The sequence below is a fragment of the Patagioenas fasciata genome, chromosome Z (genome assembly GCF_037038585.1).
Source record: "Patagioenas fasciata isolate bPatFas1 chromosome Z, bPatFas1.hap1, whole genome shotgun sequence".
Lineage (NCBI taxonomy): Eukaryota > Metazoa > Chordata > Aves > Columbiformes > Columbidae > Patagioenas > Patagioenas fasciata.
The window spans coordinates 67,882,859-67,906,446 of record NC_092560.1 but is presented as its reverse complement, the minus strand read 5'-3'; the positions used below and the strand labels follow the sequence as shown (position 1 = coordinate 67,906,446).

The 23,588-nt window shown below is 40.6% G+C and overlaps 1 protein-coding gene across 2 annotated transcripts; it reads right to left on the bottom strand.

The window, feature by feature from the left end:
* Nucleotides 1-767: 767 nt before the first annotated feature.
* Nucleotides 768-21,999, bottom strand: CDK7 (cyclin dependent kinase 7). 2 transcript variants are annotated; one of them, XM_065861412.2, is made up of 12 exons: nt 21,789-21,999; nt 21,320-21,379; nt 20,111-20,144; nt 18,373-18,440; nt 16,484-16,552; nt 14,805-14,915; nt 13,515-13,633; nt 12,332-12,431; nt 10,643-10,729; nt 5,895-6,044; nt 4,117-4,264; nt 768-984 (listed from the first exon to the last, which is right to left on the bottom strand). In XM_065861412.2, exons 1-12 carry the CDS (start codon nt 21,846-21,848, stop codon nt 959-961), a joined length of 1,032 nt encoding a protein of 343 aa, XP_065717484.1. In that variant the 5' UTR covers nt 21,849-21,999; the 3' UTR covers nt 768-958. The 2 variants fall into 2 exon arrangements, with proteins under 2 accessions (XP_065717484.1, XP_071658259.1); XM_071802158.1 differs by lacking the exon at nt 768-984 and adding an exon at nt 994-1,593 and having other exon boundaries at nt 21,789-21,971.
* Nucleotides 22,000-23,588: the final 1,589 nt, after the last annotated feature.

The following is a 23,588-nucleotide window of genomic DNA, read 5'->3' as shown; positions in this document are numbered from 1 at the left end:
CATCAGAAACAAGAATGCTGAAAGCAGTTCACAGGTGAGCCATTGTCATTCTCCCACCAGGTACCCCTGAGCTCCACTGCACAACAGGGGTGGACATGTGGTTAAGCCGCACCAACAGCACCTAGTGGCTTGTTTCTTTCCATTGCAGAATTCTGGTTGCCCAGCAGCTTTGCAACACAGCCATGCTGGGAATCAAGCAGAGCTCAGCCCAGTATCTGCACTATGAACTGCTCAACAGCCACAGGCTGACAGGAGGGCTGGTATAGTTTTCCCAGTTGCATCTCCCTCCATCTTACTGTTTCTCTTTCAGCCTCAAAATTGCAATATGTATATGCTCTCAGATAATTTCTCCTGGAAGAGTGGAATCTGCAGAAAACTCCTAACACTTCACGTTCAATCTGTGTATCCCACTGTTTTCAGTACAGTGGAGGTGTCCTTGGAAAGTCCGAATGCATGACTATAGAGAGCACATGCAAACACATTTATTACACTGGTGTATTAACTGGAACAAAACAGGATCCTGCCCGCCCTTTATAATGACACAGTTTTTCCAACATTTATTACAGGTCTGGCAGGCAATCATATGTACATCTAAGCTCCAAGTGAGAAGGCTGTATTTGCAGTTTTCCTGTGTGCATCTGTACAGGATAGCTGCATGAACGTTCTGCAAAATTAGTCTGTGTGAATCTGTAGCCAGCAAACAGTTTTGACAGGCACTACCTCAAAGCATGAGTCCAAGTAATGAGACAGCAAACCAGAGAAAGGAATCTCTTTTCTTAAAAATACTTTTATTCAGAACAGAATATTAATGAAACCTTATTTTCAGTAAGGAAATCTTAAATTCGTATTGTACATACGAAAATATTACAAAATAACCATCCAGTGACTATAACAGCATTTTTTTCAATGGTTGCAGCTTGGGCCATTTTCACTTATTTTCATCCACCATCCGCAGCAATCAAAAAATCAGTTTTTTTGGTAATCCTGAAAAGTGTAAATCACATTGTTACCAAAGTAAAGGGGTTCAGTGGCCTCCTCAAAGTTTTACTACTTGTTTGATACTATTCTTGAGATACATCTACTCTGAGCTGGTACATGCTGTTTGCTGCACCAGAAAGCATGACTATTTCCAGTAAATCTATGAAAGAGTGATAGAATCAAAGCCCATTTGAGTTAGTACGAGTACTCCAAATAAGCCCCAAGTTCAGCTTTTAGGTGTTAATTGCATTTGGGATACATGTAAGTATTTACCTTAGTTGGTATAAAAACCTAGACAGTTGATTTTACTTCAAACCTAAGAAAGGCAAGCAATTCTGACCGTTAACCCAGCCCCACCACACATGCACTCCTCATGATTTTACTTATGAGCTGTCACCACTCAGCCATACGCTCTGTGCAAGAAGTAATGGCCCTTTTAGTCTCTGCCTCATCCTTTACCTATGTGTTTGTTCGCATCAGCTGTAGCGATGATGGGGGCAGCAGTACCTCTCCAGTTTTACTCCACATCTTGTCCTCTCATTTCTTCCTATGCTACTTCGTTATAATGTAGGTAGAATAAACCATAGCTGCCTTCTGGGATGGATGTGAAGCTTACTGTGAAAGGATCCAAATGTTTTTGCCTGCCCTATAGGCAGAGTTCTCCTCTGAAATACACTGACATTGAACTGCACCCATGAACTTTAAACAAATGCCCAAGGAATACAAATTCTTAACTTTACCTATGAACAGAATGGTATTTTTTTTTCCAAACAAACACAGAACAGTTCTTAAAATACATACATCCCCTATACTCTGTTAATTCAGAAATGCAGATTAATGCAACTAGAAATTGGTGTTCCGGGAAAGGATTGCTGTTTTTCATTAAAGTGTTTGCCCAAGTGGAGAAGATGGACAGTGATGTCATCATAGCATCAGTGTCTCCACATACCTCACTGATCAGAAAAAAAGTGGTAGCAATAGCTAGAAATGACGCATGCTTGATAGTTTTCACAGGCAGTCATCCGTCTAGTGAGTTTCCCCTGACAACTAAGGGGCTGTTTTTTGATAAGTATAGCTGCTGCACATTTAAGTTTGGTGAACACACCCCAAAGGCTATGGGGTTTTGTCCTTGTGGAAACCAGCACTTCTGGGGATGGCATAAGTTCCTTCTGGCAGCCAGTTCCTGGTGCCAACATTTTATAAGCAGGTACCTACCAGGAATCACTTGGTCCCTTCTGCTAAAGTCCAGAGTGCTATGTCAACAGGGCTGAGGGAAAGAGAATGGACTATGCAAGATACAAACATAGACCAGCCTAAGAATTTCAGGGGACGCAACTTATTTTTCTTTGAAATGACTTTTGCACATTTCTACCCTTAATAGCAATAAAAGCCTTCCCTGCTTCAAATTTTATTTAAGCAAAGACTGTAGGATCCCAAACCGATATTCAGATTTCACCTCCACATGGTAATGCTATGTAAAGATGTCAAATGAAATGCAGAGTAGCAGACTTGCTAGCTCTAACATTGGCTCTCTCCTTTAATGTTGGTTGTCACTAGAGGATCTACCTTTGAGACCCTCACGTTCCGTCAGCCCAGCCAAGACAGCAACAAGGAATAATGGATTTTCTTATGTGCTTCAAGAAACACTTAGTGAAAATGATACTGTTTTTTATACTGATACTCAAGTGTCTCAGAAATTAATGCTGATGTCCTAAATGCCTCAGTTACAGCCAGTCTCAAAACTCGTGACATTTAGCACAGAAGTCTAATTTTATCTTGCAGAAGATGAGACTTTTGTAAAGACATTAAAACAATTGGTGTTCTAGACTGATACAGCTCCAGAAACTCTGCTCATTTTCAAATACAAGACTTAAATGGTTACGTCACAAAACGCATGGAAGCATTTATTCCTCTTTCCTGTCCTTCAATTAACAGGCAAATTTTAGGGCATGTACTCCAAAACATTAATCACAGACCCTCCCATCATGTTGCAAAAGGAGCTAAAAAGCTTAAATAAATTACCTAAGCTATGGTAACTTGACAAGTTCCCACATGTCAGTTGAACCGTCATACTGGGGTCAGCAGAGAACATCCAAATAGTTATATGATAATTTTTTTTTTTTTTTTAAGATTAGACTTTAAATCTAATTTGGTTTGACATGGACTAAGAAACAAGAGGTCAAAGTGCCTAAAACATTAAGTCAGACTCTAATAATGTAGCTGTCTTTCTGACTTCAAGAGGAAATGCACTTTCATGGAGTCATCTCCATTCCAAAAAGTTATCGCTCTTGTATCAAAACAGAGTCTCCTACCAGCAATAACAAAAAGCTGATTCTAACCTTGCAGCTGCTATCTAGCATATTCCAGCTGTTAAGACCACCAACTCCAAGTTTAAGAACCAGCATTTGCCTCTCTAGTAGAAGGTCTGAGTAATTTAGTGTCAGATATAGGTCTTGAGTCCTCAGAGTTTTTCTTGCAATGAAGAAATGAAGTACCTGCTACTGTTTGGGGAAGACTAGAGGCTCCATACAGAACTAAATGTTAGGGAATAGGCTTGCCCTTTAAAAGGGTCATAGAAACATGCTTCATGTGCCTTACCCAGAGCAGTCTTAAGAGTTAACTTGCTTAGTCCATGACAGAAAGAACAGAAATCTGTCTTCTGAACTCAACTTACATCCTTCAGTCTGTACTATGAAAGATGACATGCTACGTTTCTCTCTTCTTCCCCTCATTTTTTAAAGTGATGTAAGTTACTTCCACACCTCAGTAAGAGGTCTCAAAAAAATAACAGGCCTCATAATAGCTTGTAATTTACCTAGTAGGGCCACACTATTACAGAATTTAGTGGAACTAGGTATTTCACCTAAAAAATCTATTTGTTAGAGATCTCTTCTAACAAGTAGATTTGTAATCATCATAAAAGAGCCTTTTTTGTACCAGTACTGTGAGAACACAGGGTGAAGTCATTCTCACCCTAAAGCATTTTTCCCTAAAACACAGATCAAAGGGCTTCAGCTGGTGCTGGTGCCCAAGGATGTAATCTGCTCAGAGAGTTTTTGTTCTGAAACACTGGAAGCATCACGTTCCCTCTGAGCATGTAGCTCCTGTTCTAAAACAGATGAAACATTAAGGGGTTACCTTGATCTGTTCCTTCTGTTCTTTTCCTTTTTAAATTTATAAGTGCATTCTGTGGCTCCTTTATAGCTTCTGCAGGACAGTTGGGTCTTGGCAGCTGGTTTCCTGGAGTGGGTCCTGGTCGGTTGCTGAAATACTTCTGTTTCAATGCCTTAACGATAATGGAGGAAGAATAAACAAGTAATTAGTATAAAGTGTCAAAACACCACCTATAAAGAGGTTATAATTAAATAAAGCACTTGCAATTGGACACTTTTATACCAGAAGGTGGCCTTGGGGCAAATCAAGATTGTGTTCTCAGTGACTACCATAGCCCTTCAATTTGTAAGGTGAGGTAATTGTGTACTGTTATTTTTAACTAATGCTGAGACATCCTAACAAAGCTCTAGACTACCCTGCAGGAGCTCTGGAGACCTTATATTCTGAACAGACAGATGAGACAAGAGGATGAAGAAGAAAGCAGGAACAAAGAAAGATTAAAATAATATCTCTGAAGCCTTGATCAGATCCAGGACCTGGACACCACCTATTTTGCTAGCTTTTACAATAAGTCTTTCCCCAAAATTTCTTTAACTGTGCTGTAAGCCATGGTAAAAATGTAGTTTGAATCAGAGCTGAAGACAAACACAAGGGAGCAGGGTTAATATCAGGGAGTGGAATTACATACCCTATTTTAAGTGTTAGGAGTTCCACAGCTTGCATAAACCATGGTTAAGGAAATGAGGCTAAGCTGTCTCTTAGGTAGTCATTGCTTTTGCTTATGTCTGTTACCTGGCATTCAGTACCAGCTATAAAACTAATACAGTAAGCACAAGTTGTTTCCTGCCTTAAACTGTGTCATCATCATTAAAAATGCTACACTAGAAAAAAAAAAACCTATATTCAATATTCAAATCACCATCCTACAATATGACCTCTAAAATTACTTCATACATACAAACTCATACGCAACGTGTCCCATGCACAGCAGAACTTATACTGAAAGTTCTTAAAGATGGTGACAAAAAAAAAACCCTGAATGTGCTCTGAAAAGTCTTCTAGTAAAAAGATAAGTAACACATGCATTAATCTCATGGATTGGGATCTGCCTTGTCTAACAAGCAATGAGGGAGTCTTGGCCTTAAGGGGACAGCTCTGTTTCTTACATGCCTCCCTAACAGTGTAAGGTGACAGAAATACAGTTTTAAAACTGCCAGCTGCTGTATCTTCTTCACAGCAGAAATCAATATTCTGAACTAGAACATTCTGCAAGATTTTCATTCAAGGTCCTTTATTTCTCCTCATCAAGGAGTAGTGAAATTTAGATCAGTTTTATCCAAGTATAATGGAAAATTATATTCAGACCAGAATGCTGGTTTAAATTGCCACAGAATTTCATGTTAAAACATAATCAAGGAAGTTTAAATGAAACTGAAGAACAGACTGCATGAATTGAGGATGAAAACCTTTCAAAATCAGAGAATGGGATATACTATGTTAAAATTGAAGTTTCAAGCTCTAGGTGACTGAATGTTGAATGTCATACATAAGGACTGAAGGCCATAACTCATACACCTTGTAGCTGTCTACCGTTGCTCTACATTGGAAATGGAGATGATCGTGAGCATTTTTCATGCCTTTCAGAGCTCTCTCTATTGAACACCAGAAATAGGTTTCCAGTATTTCATAAACAGAACTATATTACATTTCATTTCACACTTGGCTTACTTGCTTCAAAGCACATTTATCTGATATTAACAGTAGGTTAATGAATATTAGGACATCATGCAAACATACTATACCTGAGTAGCTGTAACCCTAGTACAAGGATTAAATGTGAATAAACCTTGCAGAAGATTGAGCAAGTCATCACCAGCTGCACTGAAGATATGTTGAAGAGGCATCCCAGGGAAAGACTTAAATGTGACATAATCTGGAAGACTTTTCATTCCCTACAAAGACAAAAATGGCATGTATGTTTTTCAAGTTAGAGAGAGTTCAGCTTTCCACAGAAAGGGAACTTCATACAGCAGTCTTTCAGGAGAAGCAAATTACCTTTCAGAAGACCCTGGTCACTGAAATAAGCGTAGGAATTTTAGTAATTGTTTAAGTTGTTCCATACTTTCCAAGTAATCTGTCCTTCCCTTGTGCTTTAGTGGTGACCAGTACAAAAGGAAAAACTGCTAACGGGAAGTATGAAAGAACTTTAGAGTGGGTGCAGACAAATAAAGTAAAACTTGTTTCTTTTGCAAACTGACATGGTGGAAAAGACAAGATTCACAAAAGAGCCAGTCTGCATTTTCTCCAAGATTAATGATACACTGTCCTCCTCTTCAAAGTCCGCTTATCTTCATGAATATTTTGAGCTACTTTTGAAACATACAACTGAAACTTTTTATCTGGGGAGTGGGGGGAAAGAAGGAAAATATGCCGAGCAGTTAAACAGTTTAATCACGTAATTTTCTTCTCCTGTATGTAAGAAATCAGTACCATATAAAATATATCATAAAAATGACCTTTTTACAGACTATTATCCAAACACTGTATTTTAATAGCATTTTAAGTATTTTAAACCTCTAGTCACCACACTTCAGTATGTTTATCCAAGCAAAATAAAATATTAATGCTCAAGAATGTGCTCAGTCATTTATAATATTGACAGTAAAGCTTTCAATTCTTGAAATGCACGGGCTTGCAAATTAATTTGGAAATGCATCATCTGTCATTCTAGCCAGTCTCCTGCTGCCTCCTTTCCCCACCTTTATCTTAGCTCTTCCCCTCCAAAGAAGACAGAAACGTAACTGCAAAAATCTTCATGTGTTTCATGCAGAATCCCAGAACAACAACAGAATTGTGTGGGACTAGTACCATTCACACAAAGGAAAAGCAGCACAGAGAGGGAGCAGAGGTGGGAAGTGATGACAAGTCCAGGGGTGCTTCCACAGCCCAACTACAGAAGATGATAATCTGATCAGGGAATTCAGGACCCTGTGCCTGTCGGCTGGTTCGGGTCACTCATCGGCCTGATTCCTGTCAGCCTGCCTGACAACCATAGCTACACAGGTCACTTGTGAACCCTGATATTAAATTTGGCTCAGTATTAGTGAACTACTGGATTTACTGCCATCTCGACACAGATAATGATTCTACTAATTTATATGTGTTACTGTACCATGAAGTACTGAGGCCTGAACAGTAGGCCTTTAACTGAAGTTGAACTGTATATGAACCTCCCAACCAAACAATATATCTAGTATACATAGTATTAACTGCACATGTATTCTTGATCTACTTTGGCATCAATATATATATATTCCTACTAATCTATAAAAGCTTTGCTCTAATGCTTATTGTGTAATGATAACCAGCAAAACAATCTTTCTTTACTTAGAGGCATGTGGTAAAGCATGACACTAGAGACCTGGCCTTATTTAGAGGTATGCTGTAAGTCCATGAAGCCAGATGTCTGGCCTTGTTGAGAAATACGTGGCTAAAGCTAAAGTAGATAGAGTCCTTTGAGCTCCTCCTTGAGCCCTGGCCAGGCTTTGGGTGGAATCCAACAGGGAGGATGACACCAGACCTTTCTGCACTTGAAGTTTTGAACTATGTTTATTTCACTGTATAAAAGCTGGACCTCTCTTGCAGCAACTTTGGAGACCTCACCTATGAGTGGATGCACTGCATAGGACCTCCGAATTGCTGGGACAGGGGCTCCAAATCCTCACTGCAATCAGGGCTCCCAAGCAACTGTGGATCTGGATGACTGTAAAGTATTAGGGCAACTGGTGATGTATCTTAATCACTATAGTTAACCTTATGTAGTAATGATTAGGTGCATTACCTTGCTTATTGTCTTTGCTGCTCAAAACTAGAGTATAATGAGCTTATTGCTTTGACTAAAGGTATCATATTTTTTCCTGTAATACCTTGAAATAGACAGTAAAATAAGTGTACTCGTTTGCTGGTGGCTGTGTCCTCCCTGTTGACCCTATTAATACTGGCAAAACACAGCATTATTCTCAGATAAACTGTTTATCCCTAAAACTGTTAGGCTGGTGTCTGCTACCATACCCTGAACCCGTAACTTGTCTGGAATATGGTACACAGCACCACTACCTGTCCAACCCTGTAGTGAGTGCCCTATTTGGCTGTTTTACCCTGCCAAAACCAACCAAATTTTCTTGCAGAGAGAAGTACCTGTTCCCTTTCCCTAGCTACTTTATAGAAATTCAGAAAGACACAAACTCTAAGGGGAAGTTACTCTGACTATTCTTCTTTGCTCACTGTCTCAGAAATGCTGAGCACCATTTGAATGCAGCCAAAACCCAAGCTGTCTCCCTGCAAAAAGAATTAGCTCAAGCCTGGCAGGATACTCAGCCTGCATTTGAAGACAAGACTCTTGCCACGGCCTATTTTAGAAGCTTCTGGGCTTGTGCAGATAAATTAAGAAGACTTCATGATCCCCCTAGTGGCAGTACCTGCCTGAGAAAAACATGACTGGCAGCTGGAAGCTACAGAAAAGGGAGTTTCTGCAACAAAAATACAAAAAGATTTATAATACTGACCAAGAAGACTGCAAAGGAAATATCTGGTTCAATTTGGATTCAAATGATGATACACTGAATTCCTGAAGCCCAACCAGACTTACACATCCCATCAATTATTGAAACAGAGTATGATGCTAACAGAGGCATCACAAGTATCTCTGCATGCCCTTTCACAAACATACACCTAGAAAAATTAAGCAAGTGCTACCGCAAATCTGTTACTGTGGATTACTTAGCCTGGCTTGCAAATACGAGGCAGGGGGGATACCCAAGTTTCAGAATCAGAAGCCCACACCCTTGCTTTAGGGTCTGGAATCAGACAACAAATTCCAATAGAAAATACAGACTCTGGCTTTTGGGCATTGACAGCTTCTGTTCACAGAGAAGTGCCCCAAGATGACTGAGGATTCTCGCTATTTCCTGGCCAATCTCCCAGATAAGAATTGAGCATAACTAGGTTGGTTATCAATCATGCTTTAGATGTAGGTCCTGTGGCAGATGAAGACCTATTATCATCCCTCTGAGACACAGCGGTGCCTACTGATCAAAAAGGGTCCACTCATAGGACATTTAATGTCAATAGGTGCTGGACTTACAGGTGCAGCACCCAAACCCACACAGCCCCTGCTATTACGTGAGACAGTCTGTACTGCACACATTCTGTTTTCTTCCTGTCTTCCTAAAGATGCAGCTATAGTTACCACCAAACCCTGTTGTGCACCCGTAAGTTAAAAAAACCCTACACCTCTCAAAGGTCCTTGACCCCAAAGCACCATGAAACATGGAAAGCCTGTTTGGCCCTGAGCATTCTTGAACAGGAGATACACAGAGTCTCAGCATCAGTGTTACTGGCCCTTGCCCAACCCCCACATTGTGCCACATCGTTTTCTTTACCTAGTTGTTTTCCTTATTTTGAGTGGCTTCTTACTTGCTTTAGTTGTCATATTAAAGATCTGTACTTGGCTTTTGGCTTGCACTCTTCTGATGGGTTTCTTGGCACTCCACCTTACTGACTATTTGTCTCAATTCAACCCTTCATCACCTCATGATCAGACTCCTCTCCACACTTGACTCTCCCAGCAAGGTGCTAAGTGTCAACATAAGACAACCGCGCTTTCCCCCCCACAGTTTCATAAGCAAGGGTTGAAAATCTGGGGCCAGTATTGCCTTATAAGGCATCTCCTCTATATGGTGACCACATGTCTTATACAGCTCTAGCTCCATTTGGTGATTGCACACTCTTTAAAGCAGCTTCTGAGGACTGTTCACACAAAGGAAAACTGGCACGGAGGGAGGGCAGAGGGGAGATGTGATGGCTGTTTAGCCAGTCCAGGGGGTGCTTCCACAACTCAACTATAAAAAAGAACAGTCTGATCAGAGAATTCAGGACTTGCCATGCCTGTCAGCTGGTCCAAGTCGGTCATCAACAGTTATGCCCTGTGTCCTGTCAATTGTGGTTATCAGGCACACTAGGTATGTCATTGTGTGCCCTGACACTAAGCTTGGCCTGGGGTTACTGAATTACTGAATTTACTGCAATCTCAGAGATAATCGTAGTACTAAATCGTATTTGTTAACAGTACCGCTACTCTGAGATCAACTGTTTATCCCTACAGCTGTCGGTCTGGTGTTTCTTACTGTATCCCAAAACTATAACTTATCCAGGCCAACTTAAGTCCCTAAAAAATTGTTCCTACTTCTGAAAGTTATTAAAGCCTTTCAGGTTAAAGCAGACTAATTAATCAAGCATCTCAAAAACATTGAGCAACCACCGTAATTTCACACCAATGGCCACGGAAAACTCTGGATACGCAAAGAAAGAAGTTTCATTACTGTCGCTTAATGCTAACACCACTGATATACTGATCAGAGATTTTCCAAGAGAAACAAATCTCAGAAGCAGGCAGCTGCTATTCTAGTATACCCTTTAATTTGATTTCAAATGTGAAAATAGGGAGTATAAAGTAAAACTAACAACAGTCTGTCAAACGAAAAGGACTCACAGGCCACTGTTCTTCTGTTGGAGTGCCCAGTGTTTCAAATATCCTTGTGAGCTGGTCAAGATCAGAATCTCCAGGCAGAAAGGGAACCTGGAAGAAGGCAAGAGCATTTGATTGAATTAACTTCTGAACTTCAATTCTAGACAGGAGCTATAAGCTATCCCTCAAAATTGCAGGGCAAAACATCTTCGTATACCAGCTGCCCACAAAGAGGTACACTGAATATCCAAGGTTTTGTAGTGATGTTCAAAATAGATTCTGAAGGTTTCTTGCAACCCAGGCTTGATAGCAGAGAGTTAAACATAAGATTAAACTACCACCACATTAACATAAAATAACTGATGCAGGGAAGTTCTTACACCTTGCCAGTTTATAGTCAGTTAGTTGCAGTGATCTTTCCATTACTTGTTCCCTGAAGTCAGCACAGAAAGACCATAACAAGCATCCCTACAAGGCAGTGTACTAAATTCTGATGTAATGAAAGCCCCTTGAACATAAACTGCTTTTGTAAAGATCCCAGAAGTTGCATTGTCCTTCAACCCAGTACAGTCAAGAAAAAGGATAGATACATTTAAAGTGATAAAAACGAACCGTAAGCCATTTTCTGTTTAGTGAGAAACCAAAGAATCAACGGAATTCAACAATTCGAGCCTGCTGAGCTCGCCTGTATTTCAAGGCTTCAGGCAGGCACAGCCTCCCACTCTTTCTCACAACAAAGCAGGAATCTCTGACAGTGATAAGGTGCCTAGGTTTTCTCACAGGCCTATGTTATCTAACACAGAGGTTCTACTCATCAAGCACACAAGGTCAGTAAAACAATTAGTGTGATCTATGTGCTTTTTCTACAGACAGGTGCAAGTCACTTGAGCGTATTTACATTTAAGTAACTTCCTCACCTATCTTGCGCTATATTCCCATACAAGGCCACACAAGCGTTTAAAGCACAGTGCAAAAACCAAGCAGAACCCACTTAGTCATGGAAGACAAAGTAGCCTGCAGTATAATTTATGTTTTCAGCTATGTCTGTGCTCGTAATCTACACTTCCCACCTCACACTTTCATGCCTTCTCCAAATGGCTGCATAATAAATGGTCCACTTCAGTAAAATGTACTTAAGCACCATTCCATCTATGTACCATATTCAGGAGTGGCATAGGATTAGCCTGATGTTAACCTTCAGCTTCATTCCAGTATTATCAACTAACCACATCTTAGAAAAATATCAGTCTTCCGTTCATTACAAATAAACCAACAAGTAAGGTACTGGTGATGATTATTTAGTCATCAAGGAACAATGTATAAGGGACCAAGCATGCATGATGTCACTTTTCTAGAAGGACAGCAAATGAAAACTGATAGAAGGCTGCGTAAAAGGATAACACTCAGAGGATGAGAGGAGTTACCTACTTGATCTTCCCCAAGATCAGACTGCAACAGTTTGCAATTTTTCTACCCAGCCATTTTGAAAGACTTCCAATGATTGTGATGATTATGGAACCTCAGTCTATTCCAAAATTTCACTATCCTTACAGTTAGCAAGCTTTTGGAAGCTTTTTTTCCCCCTCCTTTTCTTCCTTGCCTTAACAGCCTAACTGCCTTTGCCTGCTGCTGCTGGCAGGAAAGGGGAAGCCCACACACAAAGTTGTAATGCACTGAAGAGAATATATGAAATGGCTACATTTGAAGACTTACCCTGAGGAGCAACTCAGCTAAAATACAACCGACAGCCCACATATCAACACCAACACCATACATTCTAGCACCAAACAGGAGTTCTGGGGCTCGGTACCACCTGAAAAGAAAACACATTTTGGGAAAATCACCCAGCTTTGCTCGCGTCAAATGCTGTATATTGTGGCAATGCAAGAACTACAGAGAGGGTACTGCTCATGCCTATATATTTTTCAGACACTGAAGAGCTATACTGTACCCAGCAAAGTGTTTTGTTTAAGAAAGACTGAACAGAATTGTGCACTCCTCACCACAGGGTCATATAACCACAAATTAACTACAGTTTCAACAGAGCTGATTAACAAGCAACAGAAACATACATGTGCAAAGGAAAAAAGTATTTGATAGGTTTGCATGTTATAAACCAAAATTTTCCTTAAGCTTTATGTTGAAGAAATGACAGAAAGGCAAAATTCCTTCCAGCTTCCAAAAAATCTCCATACCAACAGACTTCAATATGGAAACTAGTTTTATGCAAAATGAACCTTGTCAGCCTTTGTTTAAAACAGTTACTTTCACTGCCTAAAAACAATCAAGTTTAATGCATTGATCTGATACCAGCTGCATTTGAAACTACTGTATTGTTTCTTCTTTTGAATAAAGGTGTCAACACAAACCAGCTTTGCCTGAATAGTAGCATTAACAGCAGACAAAAGGAAAATACCTTGTGTATTTTGCAGTCTTGCTTTTTAAAGCATACCTTAGGTATGCCTATAATAACATTAATAAATATTCTAATTGGTTCAAGCTTTTGTCTCATAATAGTTACTGTGACTAGCTACAAAAAAAAACCCCACCCAAGACAAAAAAAAAAAAACACAAAACATTCTAGGTTTCATGATTAACAGAAAGTAACAGCTGTCTTGCTCTGAAAGCCAGGCTTGTAGGCAGAAACATTGTACTTCCACGCATCACAAGGGAGTGTCATACCCCAGAACAAGCTCAGTGGATGGATACTCTAGCAGTTCTTACAGAGGCTTTGCGGAACAACTCTTTTCTTGTGTTTTGTTACGAGGCTCTTGCCACTACAGCCATATCACATGACCTAGATGTCAAACCCTGAACATGTTGATTTGACATATATCAGAGACACTGCAAAACAGCTACACAATCACTATGTAAGAAACAAAATAGAAGGTCTTACCTTGTTACTACCTGGTGTGTATAAACTCTATTTGGGCTTCCAAAAGATTTTGCCAAGCCAAAGTCAGCCAATTTTAAAACCCCATTTTCATCTAACAACAAATTATTTGGTTTAAGATCCTGTCAGTGTAGAAAGCAAAGAATTAATTTTCTCAGTGTTGATAAAAACAAACATATAACAAATGTGCTGGCAGGTGTGCCAGAACAGTATTATAAAATGCAGACTTTTGATTCTATTTAAGTCTACACTGTGAGTGGAAAACAAAAGAAACCCCAAACAAACAAAAAACACAACCCAAACAACAAGCCAGGAAATCAAATATTTCATCATACATGAAAATTACAGTGAACCACAGAAATTTGAATATTATCATATTTCAGCTGCAGAGTTTGAAAAAAGCCCTGCCTCTTGATAGGCTTTAGCTTTGCTGCAGGAACAGCAGTACTGTCTTAACTGCATAGCTCCCAAATGAATAAAAAACCCCGACCCTGCAAATGTTTCAAATAACATAGAAATCACAGTAACAGTGTGTTGCAGGTTGACCTCTGGCCAGCAGCGAAACACCCACACAGCCACTAGCTCAGTCTGCTCTCATCCCACACCCTCAGAAGGGCAGAACAAGATAAGCAAAAGCAAGAAAACTGGGAGCAATATAAAGCCAGTTTAACAGGCGAAGATTGAAAAAGCCAAACAAAGAAGTAATGCAATGGAAATAATTCATGGCCTTCCACAAGTAGACTGATACCCAGACAGTCCCTAAGCCACAGCCACCTCAGAAGCCAGAAAGCCAACTTGGTCCTCTGCCCCAGGTTGTATTGCTAAGCATGATGGAATATGGGACACAATATCCCTCTGGCCAGCTTGGGTTAGCTGTACCAGCTGTGTCCCCTCCCAGCTTCTTGCGCACCCTCAGCCTGCTTACTGGGGTGAGGGCAGAGTGGGGAAAAAGAGAAAGCTGAAACACTGGGGTGTTATCAAATCCAAAACTTTGCACCATGCAGGCTGTTGTGAAAAAACTTTAATCCATCCCAGCCAGGTCCCGTTCATATATAGAGCTAATCGAAGTCACATGTAACTTGAGACACTTTTATATAAGATATCTAAATGATAACCACCTCAGTAGTTCTTAACATTTCTGGTACTGCTGTTGTCTCCAAAACAGCTGTCATGAATGCTTATGGACTAAGAATGCCTGAACTTCAAAACTATCTTCATTAGAATTTAGACTGAAATTCTATCAAATGTGACTTCTGTTACAGCATAAAGGCTATCACTTTAGCACATGCTTACCCTATGCAGAATCCAGTGCTGATGTAAAAATTCTAATCCTTGAAGTGTCATCAGCATATATGCCTTGATGTGAGATTGCGTCAACACAATACTAGTATCCTTTATAATAACCTGTAAAGTGTTAGATTGACAGTAAAGTTTACCATGCAACATTAACTTCCATTCTTGCAGCTCAAAAGTTATTTCATCCTTTAAGACTGAAAGTTTGAATTGGCAGTCACATATCCTCTATCGTTCTCACCCTTTTTCCAGAAAAATAGGTCTATCATGGAGATCAGGAATTGAAGTGGAGAGTCCAGATAGCCTACACGAACTTTGTGGAAACAGTAAATAAGAAAATGCGTGGGAAATGTGAGTTTATTATTTTATCTCAGTACCACATTGATACCCAAAATTACAAGACAAAGATGTATACATGAAAGTGATAAATGTGTCAGTAAACTTGAAATTATGTTTCCACTTATTCCTTCTTTCTCCATGCAACCTAAGCAACCAATCTTCATAAATGCAATGTTTTCCTCCTCTATTTCCAAAAAAAGGAGGTATGGCTTTATACACTTTACTGTATTTTAACAGATCTACTTAGGTTTTCTGCATTCTTCAATTTTTACATTCTATGCAAACATTCTGTCTGAAAGTATTTTCTACGATACTATCCAAAACTTGCTTGTTAATATTAAAGTTCAGCCTTTCCTAAGCTTTAAGTTCTTTGAGACTTACAAAACAGCTAAGACCACACAAAATTTCATGTATGCAGCACACGCCTAATCACAACAGTCTGCAGTCCCAAATAGTGGCCTAAGTAATATCACACCACAGATAAATGCTCTGTGTACCACAGTATTATGTAGTACAAGCGTATTTAATTCCTCTTTGTATACCATATCTTCTTCAGCTCTAAATGTTGCATAGTTACTAAGTTAACAGAATGAATCCTCTAGCAAGTCCACTCATTATTTTAATTTCTATTAGCAAAAAAACTGATCTACTGTTTTCAGTCTTGCATTCATTTAGCTTTCAGCAAGCCTGTTGATATTTTCTTTCAACATTTTAAATGCTATCCCTAGTTCTTAACAGCGTATGTGTAATGAGCTAGCTTAAAAACTACATTAATTTCAGTCCAGAGTAGCAGTGTTATGTGCACATATACAGAATTGCCATCTAGGACAGTCTTCCAAAATGAAGAATCCTGCATCAAAATCTCACGCAAAGACAAACAGACTTCAGATCTTGGACAGTGAAACATCTGTAAGATGCTGATTTGCAAACATCTACCATTATTACAGTTAAAAGAATGGTTTGGGTGCATGTGATTCTAGTATCAGCTCATCACTTGTCATACTTTGATATTATACTTACTTGAACAGATTTGATGACATTATGATTAGCAACTGCACTCTGAGATGCTGATCTATGACTGAGGTTCTACACTTTGACTGAGTCCTGGAAAACTTACATGGTAAACATAATCTATTTAAAAGTAAAGGCACTATCAGCTGATAACTCAAAAAAACTGTCAAATTATCTGAACTACTTTTAAGACATGATTTGAATCAACTGACATAATAAAAGTCGCCTTTCTAACATGGGGAAATGTAAGCCTGTTAAGGTAGTATTTTTAAAAGAACATTTGAAGATACTGAAACTAAAGAGCCTTAAAAAAAAAAAAAAAAACTTACCTCAAGGTCTGTTTCCATAAAATCAAACACCAAACTAATGTTAGACTTGTGTCCAAATGCATCTAGAAGCTGTAGAACAAAATACAATATGATGAAGCCTACTCTCATTCTTCCTGTTTTGTAAAATTCTGCACCACTGTAATCTGCATGTGAATTTTCAGCTTGCTGAACTGGTTTAAGTTTTTCAACTTGCAATACAAAAATTCTTACTCAATTTAGATTAAGTCAGTCCCCCATCCACCCTGCCAAAAAAAAAAATCCCCATTAAGCATGGTAATAACATTTTACGCAATTGCCCCTCTTTCCTGGAGTTTAAAAACAACAAAAAAATTAACTTTACCATGTTCACTGCAACAAATAATTTAATGCACACTTTGTCCTCTTCCCAAACTTTGTTGTTCTACAAAACCCCTACCCTTTCTTAAGACCAGAGTAAATTTTCACATGGACTCAGCTCTGTATCTGCAATACATACGTAAGCATGCAATATTTAGAAATTCTAAGCGTTAGGCTTATTATCTTCCCTTTGAAGGTATTTCTAGGTGTGTATTCATCTTTGTAGCAAGTTTTCTAAGATAAATAAACCTATCTGGAGAACATCCAAATGGTCCTTTCTTAAGATGAAGCTGTGTAATTACAGTATTAATTTTTAATTTGAGATAACACAAGTGTGATGCTGAGTAAGAACAACAGATCATCTAGCCTTGTATTCTACCTCCATGATCAGGAAGGTATGCTTTCCATGGTGTCTCATTCCTTACAGTCCCAGTATGATGACTATATGTATCACCCAACTGAAAGACAGTTGTTTGCATAGTTCATAGCAGCAGTGCCTGTGCTCACCCTCTTTCTCTACAGAAAACATGGTAATAAGAGACAATGCAGGTGACCCTACAGGCTTGGCCACTTTTTGTAATTTATGCCCCTTACGCTTGCAACATCCACAATAGTTCTATCAGGACGGCTAAGAAGGGTACAGCCTGCTTACAGACCTGCTGATCATGAAATTGTCTAATTCCTTTTTGAACTGCTCATGCTAACTGCTTCTACAATGCCCATGGCAACAAACAAACTGGCTTCCCTATTGACATCAGTGACTTCTTACAGTAGTTTGTGCCAAGTCCTAAATACTGGAAAGGTATTGGGAAAAAACATTAACTGTATCCCAACGTGCTATCTTATTATTCTCAAACAACATTCAGAAACACAGGACCATGCTAACTATCAACAAAAAAAATCAACTAAACTCATGGCAAATTACCTCAGTTCAGCCAAACCAGCACAAAAAATTTCATGAAATATCTGGAAAATTCATATTTGGTGTAATATTTATGGCAGACTTTCAAATTATCACTATTAAGTAATTTTAAAATATCTTTAGTTCCACCTGGGTATCTGCAGCTGGAAGTCAACCTAAATGCAACTGAAAAGATGCAAGTTTTACTCCTGCCGACAGAAGTTTTAGATATCAGCACTGAAACCGAATGAGCTGCAGGAATCCCATTTTACCATTGGTTACAAACGCCTGCTTTTGGCTGTCACCAGTTCCATGTGAAGCAATCAGGTAAATTCAGCACTGCACCCACTTGCTAGTCTATCAGAGAGATGCAAAATCAGTTAATTAAAATTCTACAGTTCTCCCCACCATCAACATCCACATAGCCCCAGGCTGAAAAGTAAGAGGATTTCAAAAGAAACTATTTTGTCCTTGTTACTGAAATAGGTGTTTTGCTGATACAATTGTTTTACTGCCCATTTTGGGCTGGAAAAAACAGCTCAAATAAAATAAAGTAGCATCTCCATGACCCAAATAGTTCTAAATATCAGTTTGAACCTGTATCAAAAAGTACCTAAGGACAGATTCTAGAAGTAGCATTTATTTTACTTACACCAATAATGTTAGGATGGCTTAGCTCCTGTAACAATTTTATCTCCCTGAGGGCGGTTCTGTTGATTCCTACATTAAAAATAAAAAATAGAGACAGAACAAAATTGAAAACTTTGGAGGAAGCTCCAAAGCAACTTATTCTGTTACTTACTGATGGTTTACTACTAACTACTTAATAACCACTCAATTTGTTAAATAACAAGTACATTGCCATAGATAAATAGATTGCTGCAGAATAAAACTGGATGTACACTTCCTTCCACACCAAATAAATTCCACACCACAATAATCAAATTATGAAGCAACACGTCCGCCTTTTGGGAAAAAGGCTAAGTTGTAGCAAAAGCCTTGGGAAAAAAAACCAAAACAAAAAAACAACAAACCACCTTTTTGAGGGTATTGTAAGCTTCAGTTCTATTTTAAAGAAAAATTACATCTTGCAAATACTAGTTCTTCAGTGTGTCTCATTTCCAGGGGAGGTACACTGACAAACCTCAAGAATACATCTCTTTTCGACATAGTAATATTAAATAAGGCAAGGCACATGGCTTTTTTTATACTCATGCTGTGGCTTAAAAGGTATAGTGGCCAAAACCTGTTCACCCTTGCTTGAATCCTTTAATAGTTAGATTTTATAAAAGAAAAACCAATGAGGAGACAGCGCACTTTGGCAAGCACGCTGCCTGCACTGCATCAAACCACAATTACTGCAGGGTAACAATTCCTCCTTTCAAAATGCTGGTATGTATGGCTTGTATGAAAACTGCTCATGCACAACTGAAACATCCTGTGCAATGTACCACAGGAGCATTTGCCTGTTTCTCCTATTTTAATTATCTATTTTAGGATCAGGTTGACAAGGGCTGCTTTTAGATTAAAAAAAAAAAAAAAAAAGCACATCATGTTACCAGAAAGCACAGAAGCACAGGGAAACAAGACATGATCATTATTTTTCATAACATCTTTGAACTATAGCTAGGCATTGGCCAGATGGATCACAACTCTGGCAGCTGGCTCAATGGTGAGACTCAGGGATAAGAGAAGAATTTTTAAAGAGAAACTGAGCACTTAAAATGGAATTGGAGATTTGAGAGCACAGATTCTTCATTGGAAAGCTGGTAACCTAATGCAGGATCCCTGAAGCAGAGCAGCCTGAACACACAGAGATCAGGATTATTGAATTTTTACTCCAAGTATCTAAAAGCAAGTGGCCAGTCAAAACCATGATCAAAAGACACTGCTATATGGACCCAATTTCTGAACGTAAAAAAAAAAATCCACAGAGCAAAATAAGTTTTAAGATAGTGTTTTTAGTAAGTTTTGTCTCCGCATAAATTGAAAATAGAACAAGGGAAATATCTGAAAACAGAGATAAATACTCTCAGCTGTCTTAAATATTCAAGGCTCAGAGATAGAGATGTATCAATTAAACATATATCCCAAACTCAGGGCTGTAAAGATTATTATTGTGTGCCATATTCACGTCTGTATTCTACTTAAATTGAGAAGCTAGCCAGTTACACACTCATATTTAGACATATACTATGCATACAGGTATCTCTGCTGCTTCTTTCTGTCCCTGCATTTTGGGAAGCAATCCTCTACTAAGCCTTACACTAAAAGAGCTGAGCTCATTTTTTTTTCAACCAAGTTATGGTACGGGAAATTAGAGTACTAATTCACAGAAACAAAGCAAACAAAGCACAGCTTCTGCAGCACAAAAATGTTTTAAAACTTACCATCTTTAGCTTCTGATCTGTGTCCCAGTTTAATCTGAAATGAAATATTTCATATTACACAAGGTTAAGGCACCTGTGCCAGCAGTAAGGGGTATTACTCTTCTTTATCAACTAGGGTTGGTTTGGATTTTTTCTGCCTTCAAAAAAATAACTGTCTCTGCAGCATTAGCTTTTATAAAAGCTTAAAAATGGCTATGACAGCACTGAAAACAGACATAATGCAAACTGGCAGCATAAAATGCTTTGCAGCCACAAAACATTATTATACCATTAACAAGCTTCTCTCCAGGGAGATATGAGGGCAAAGGAATAGACAGTCATCTTAGATGACTCTAGTAAAATTAGCATATTCTGTAAATTTGGGCTGGCTTTAAGTCAACCACTTAGTGCCATGAAATGTTCAAGTCCAGAATCCTGTTACTGATACTTCCAGATAAGAAAAGTTAAGAAAATATTACAATTCAAACAAGTACACTTCTCACAATAGCTGCTACTAGAAGCAACCATAAAGGAGAAGTATCGTAATGCTAAAAGAGATGAGTGTATAAAATAAAATTACTTAATATTGATATGGTTAGATTTGTCTAATAAGTAAGGCCCTTTAATTAACCCAAGCAGTATAATGCGTGTTCTTCAACCCTCACAAAACACAGCTAATGACCTCTTTTTAGGAGAAGAACATCCTGCAACCTCTTTAGATAGCATTAAGTGAAACACTTCGTGACAACATAGACATTTCCAACATTTGTATTCAAACAGGTAAGTTCACTTTTCTCAAGTTTTGTCAAAAAAAAAAACCCTACCATCAATTCTGGAGAACTTAATCAAGAGTAACATTCCTGGACTAAAAGAAGTTCGGCACAGTAGGAGGAAAGATTTTTTTTTCAGAAAGCCTCTATCAAGGACTAACAAACCCAGAAGTTTGGAAACGTGGTGTGTTTTTTTTGGGGGGGTGGTGGTGGTGGTATTTTTTTTTAAATAAATCAGTTTAGCAAATACCTAATTTCCACGCCAGGTAACCCTTCAGAAACTCAGAAATGTAGTAAGACAGAAGGGGAAGGAAAAGTATTAAAGACATGCTAGCTAGATATTCTAGAAACATAAATACATACTCTCCCACTACCCACGAGGTAAAAAACCCCCCACATTAGGGGGGTCAAGAGCAACCAGACACTTGATCACACAAAAAGAAAACATTCTGACACTCACCTTTTTAATCGCCACGATTTGGTTGGTGTTCTTATCCCTCGCCTTATAGACCGTGGCAAACTAAGGAGAGAGGGAGAAGCTGACAGGACTGCGGGGCCGGGCAGCCCCGACGCTCGCCAGACGCGGCCCCGAGCACCGCTCCTCGGGCTGGAGCCCCGGCTGTGCCGGGCCTGCCCTCGGGAGCAGCCACGCACCGCTGCTGCCCGCAGGCCGGCAGCACAATCCGTCTCCCCGGCTACCTCCCCGACCAGCCGGTTCACAGCGGGGCCCTGCCGCCGCCTGCGGGAGGCGAGACGGGCCGTGCCGGGCCCGGCTGCGGGCAACCCCGGGCGGCGGGCCGCCTCCGCTGCGGCCCTTCCAGGCAAAAAAGGGCCATCCCGGGGCCGCCTGACCGGCCCTCACAGAGCGGCTGGACCAGGCCCAGGAGGCTCGCACAGACACCGGCTCCCCCGGCGTAACGGCTGCTCACCTGCCCCTCCCCCAAGAAGTCGAGCTTCTCGTAGCGCTTGGCGCGCGCCCGCGCATCCATGGCCGCCGGCACGGGTGGGTGAGGGCAGGCACGGCGCCGGCGGAGCGCGGATCGGAGCGGCGAGACCGGCGACGTGGATTTGACACGGCCACCGCCGGGCCCGCGCCGCTTCCGGCCCGCCAGTCAGCCGTGCCTGGCAACCGCCGGCGTCACCGCGCCCCCTCGCCCCGCCCCCTGCGCGAGCAGGCGGCAGCGCCTCGCGAGAGCGGCTGGAGGCCCCGCCCCCCCGTGCCGACGACGCGGCTCCCACTGTCGCCGGGCGCAGTTTGGCGCAGGCGGCAGCGGCGGGACAGGCCTGACCTGCAGCCGGGCCTGCAGCCCGGTCAGGAAAGCCCCGCGGCAGCAGAGCGGCGCATGGACACCGCGCCGTGCGTGCAGCTTTCCCGCCGTCTGCCCCCCGACTGCGAGCCACACGCGAGCTTCAGATAAATTGGGGAATGACCTGTTGGAGACCAGTGTAGGGGAAAGGGAGCTGGAGGTCCTGGTGGACAGCAGGATGACCATGAGCCAGCACTGTGCCCTTGCGGCCAGGAAGGCCAATGGCATCCTGGGGTGTATCAGAAGGGGGGTGGTTAGTACGTCCAGAGAGGTTCTCCTTCCCCACTACTCTGCCCTGGTGAGACCCCATCTGGAATATTGTGTCCAGTTCTGGGCCCCTCAGTTCAAGAAGGACAGGGAACTGCTGGAGAGAGTCCAGTGCAGGGCAACAAAGATGATGGAGGGAGTGGAGCATCTCCCTTATGAAGAAAGGGTGAGGGAGCTGGGGCTCTTTAGCTTGGAGGAGACTGAGGGGTGACCTCATTAATGTTTATAAATATATAAAGGGTGAGTGTCACGAGGATGGAGCCAGGCTCTTCTCAGTGACAACCAATGGTAGGACAAGGGGCAGCGGGTACAAACTGGAACACAGGAGGTTCCACTTAAATATGAGAAGAAACTTCTTCTCAGTGATGGTGACACGCTGGAACAGGCTGCCCAGAGGGGTTGTGGAGTCTCCTTCTCTGGAGACATTCAAAACCCACCTGGACACATTCCTGTGTAACCTCATCTAGGTATTCCTGATCCAGCAGGAGGATTGGACTAGAGGATCTTTCGAGGTCCCTTCCAATCCCTAACATTCTGTGATTCTGTGATTCTATGAAATTATTTAACTGTGTGTTGAATAGAACAAATCACTTAGAATTATAAAGTAATGTGAATTTTAGTATATTGTCTGCCTTGCACTACTAAGCTGAATTTGCTGTTCTCTTAAGCTGCATGTTGTAAAGTTCTGCTCATATTCACCAAACTTTTTTATCTACTTAATGAAAACAAAGGCAGCTACAGATCATCATGGACTTAACTCTGTTAAATTGCACTTTTTGTTAAGTGACACGAGCACTGTGGCAAGCAGGGGCCCAAGTCACTCATCTGTGACACGTCACACACCTACGTGCTACCATTTTATTACAAATAAAGCCTTCAGATCAGGTGTATTGCGGTCTCCTCACTGTAACTGGGCTGAAAGGACTGTGTGCTGAAATAGCTAATTATTTAAATTATCCCAGAAGAAGCTGGTTTTATTTGGCTCCACCTGCTGCGCAACAGCCAAGCTGAAGCTGTGTAACTAACAGCCACAAAGCCTCGATGACCTCTGAGAACACCCAAAAAATCTGAATCTTTTTAAGCAGAAAAATAAAATGACTCAGTTATATTGTCAAGTTTGCACATGGCTAATTGGAAAAATATTTTAATGGTGTG

Excerpts from the sequence above, each read along its gene's own strand:
- CDK7 (XM_071802158.1), bottom strand. The coding sequence starts at position 21,848 with ATGGATGCGCGGGCGCGCGCCAAGCGCTACGAGAAGCTCGACTTCTTG. Across the intron at positions 14,916-16,483 it reads TTATGGAAACAGACCTTGAG|GTTATTATAAAGGATACTAG; the intron begins GTAAGTTTTTTT and ends AACACTTTACAG. Across the intron at positions 1,594-4,116 it reads AACAGAAGGAACAGATCAAG|TAAGCTTCACATCCATCCCA; the intron begins GTAACCCCTTAA and ends ATCCTTTCACAG.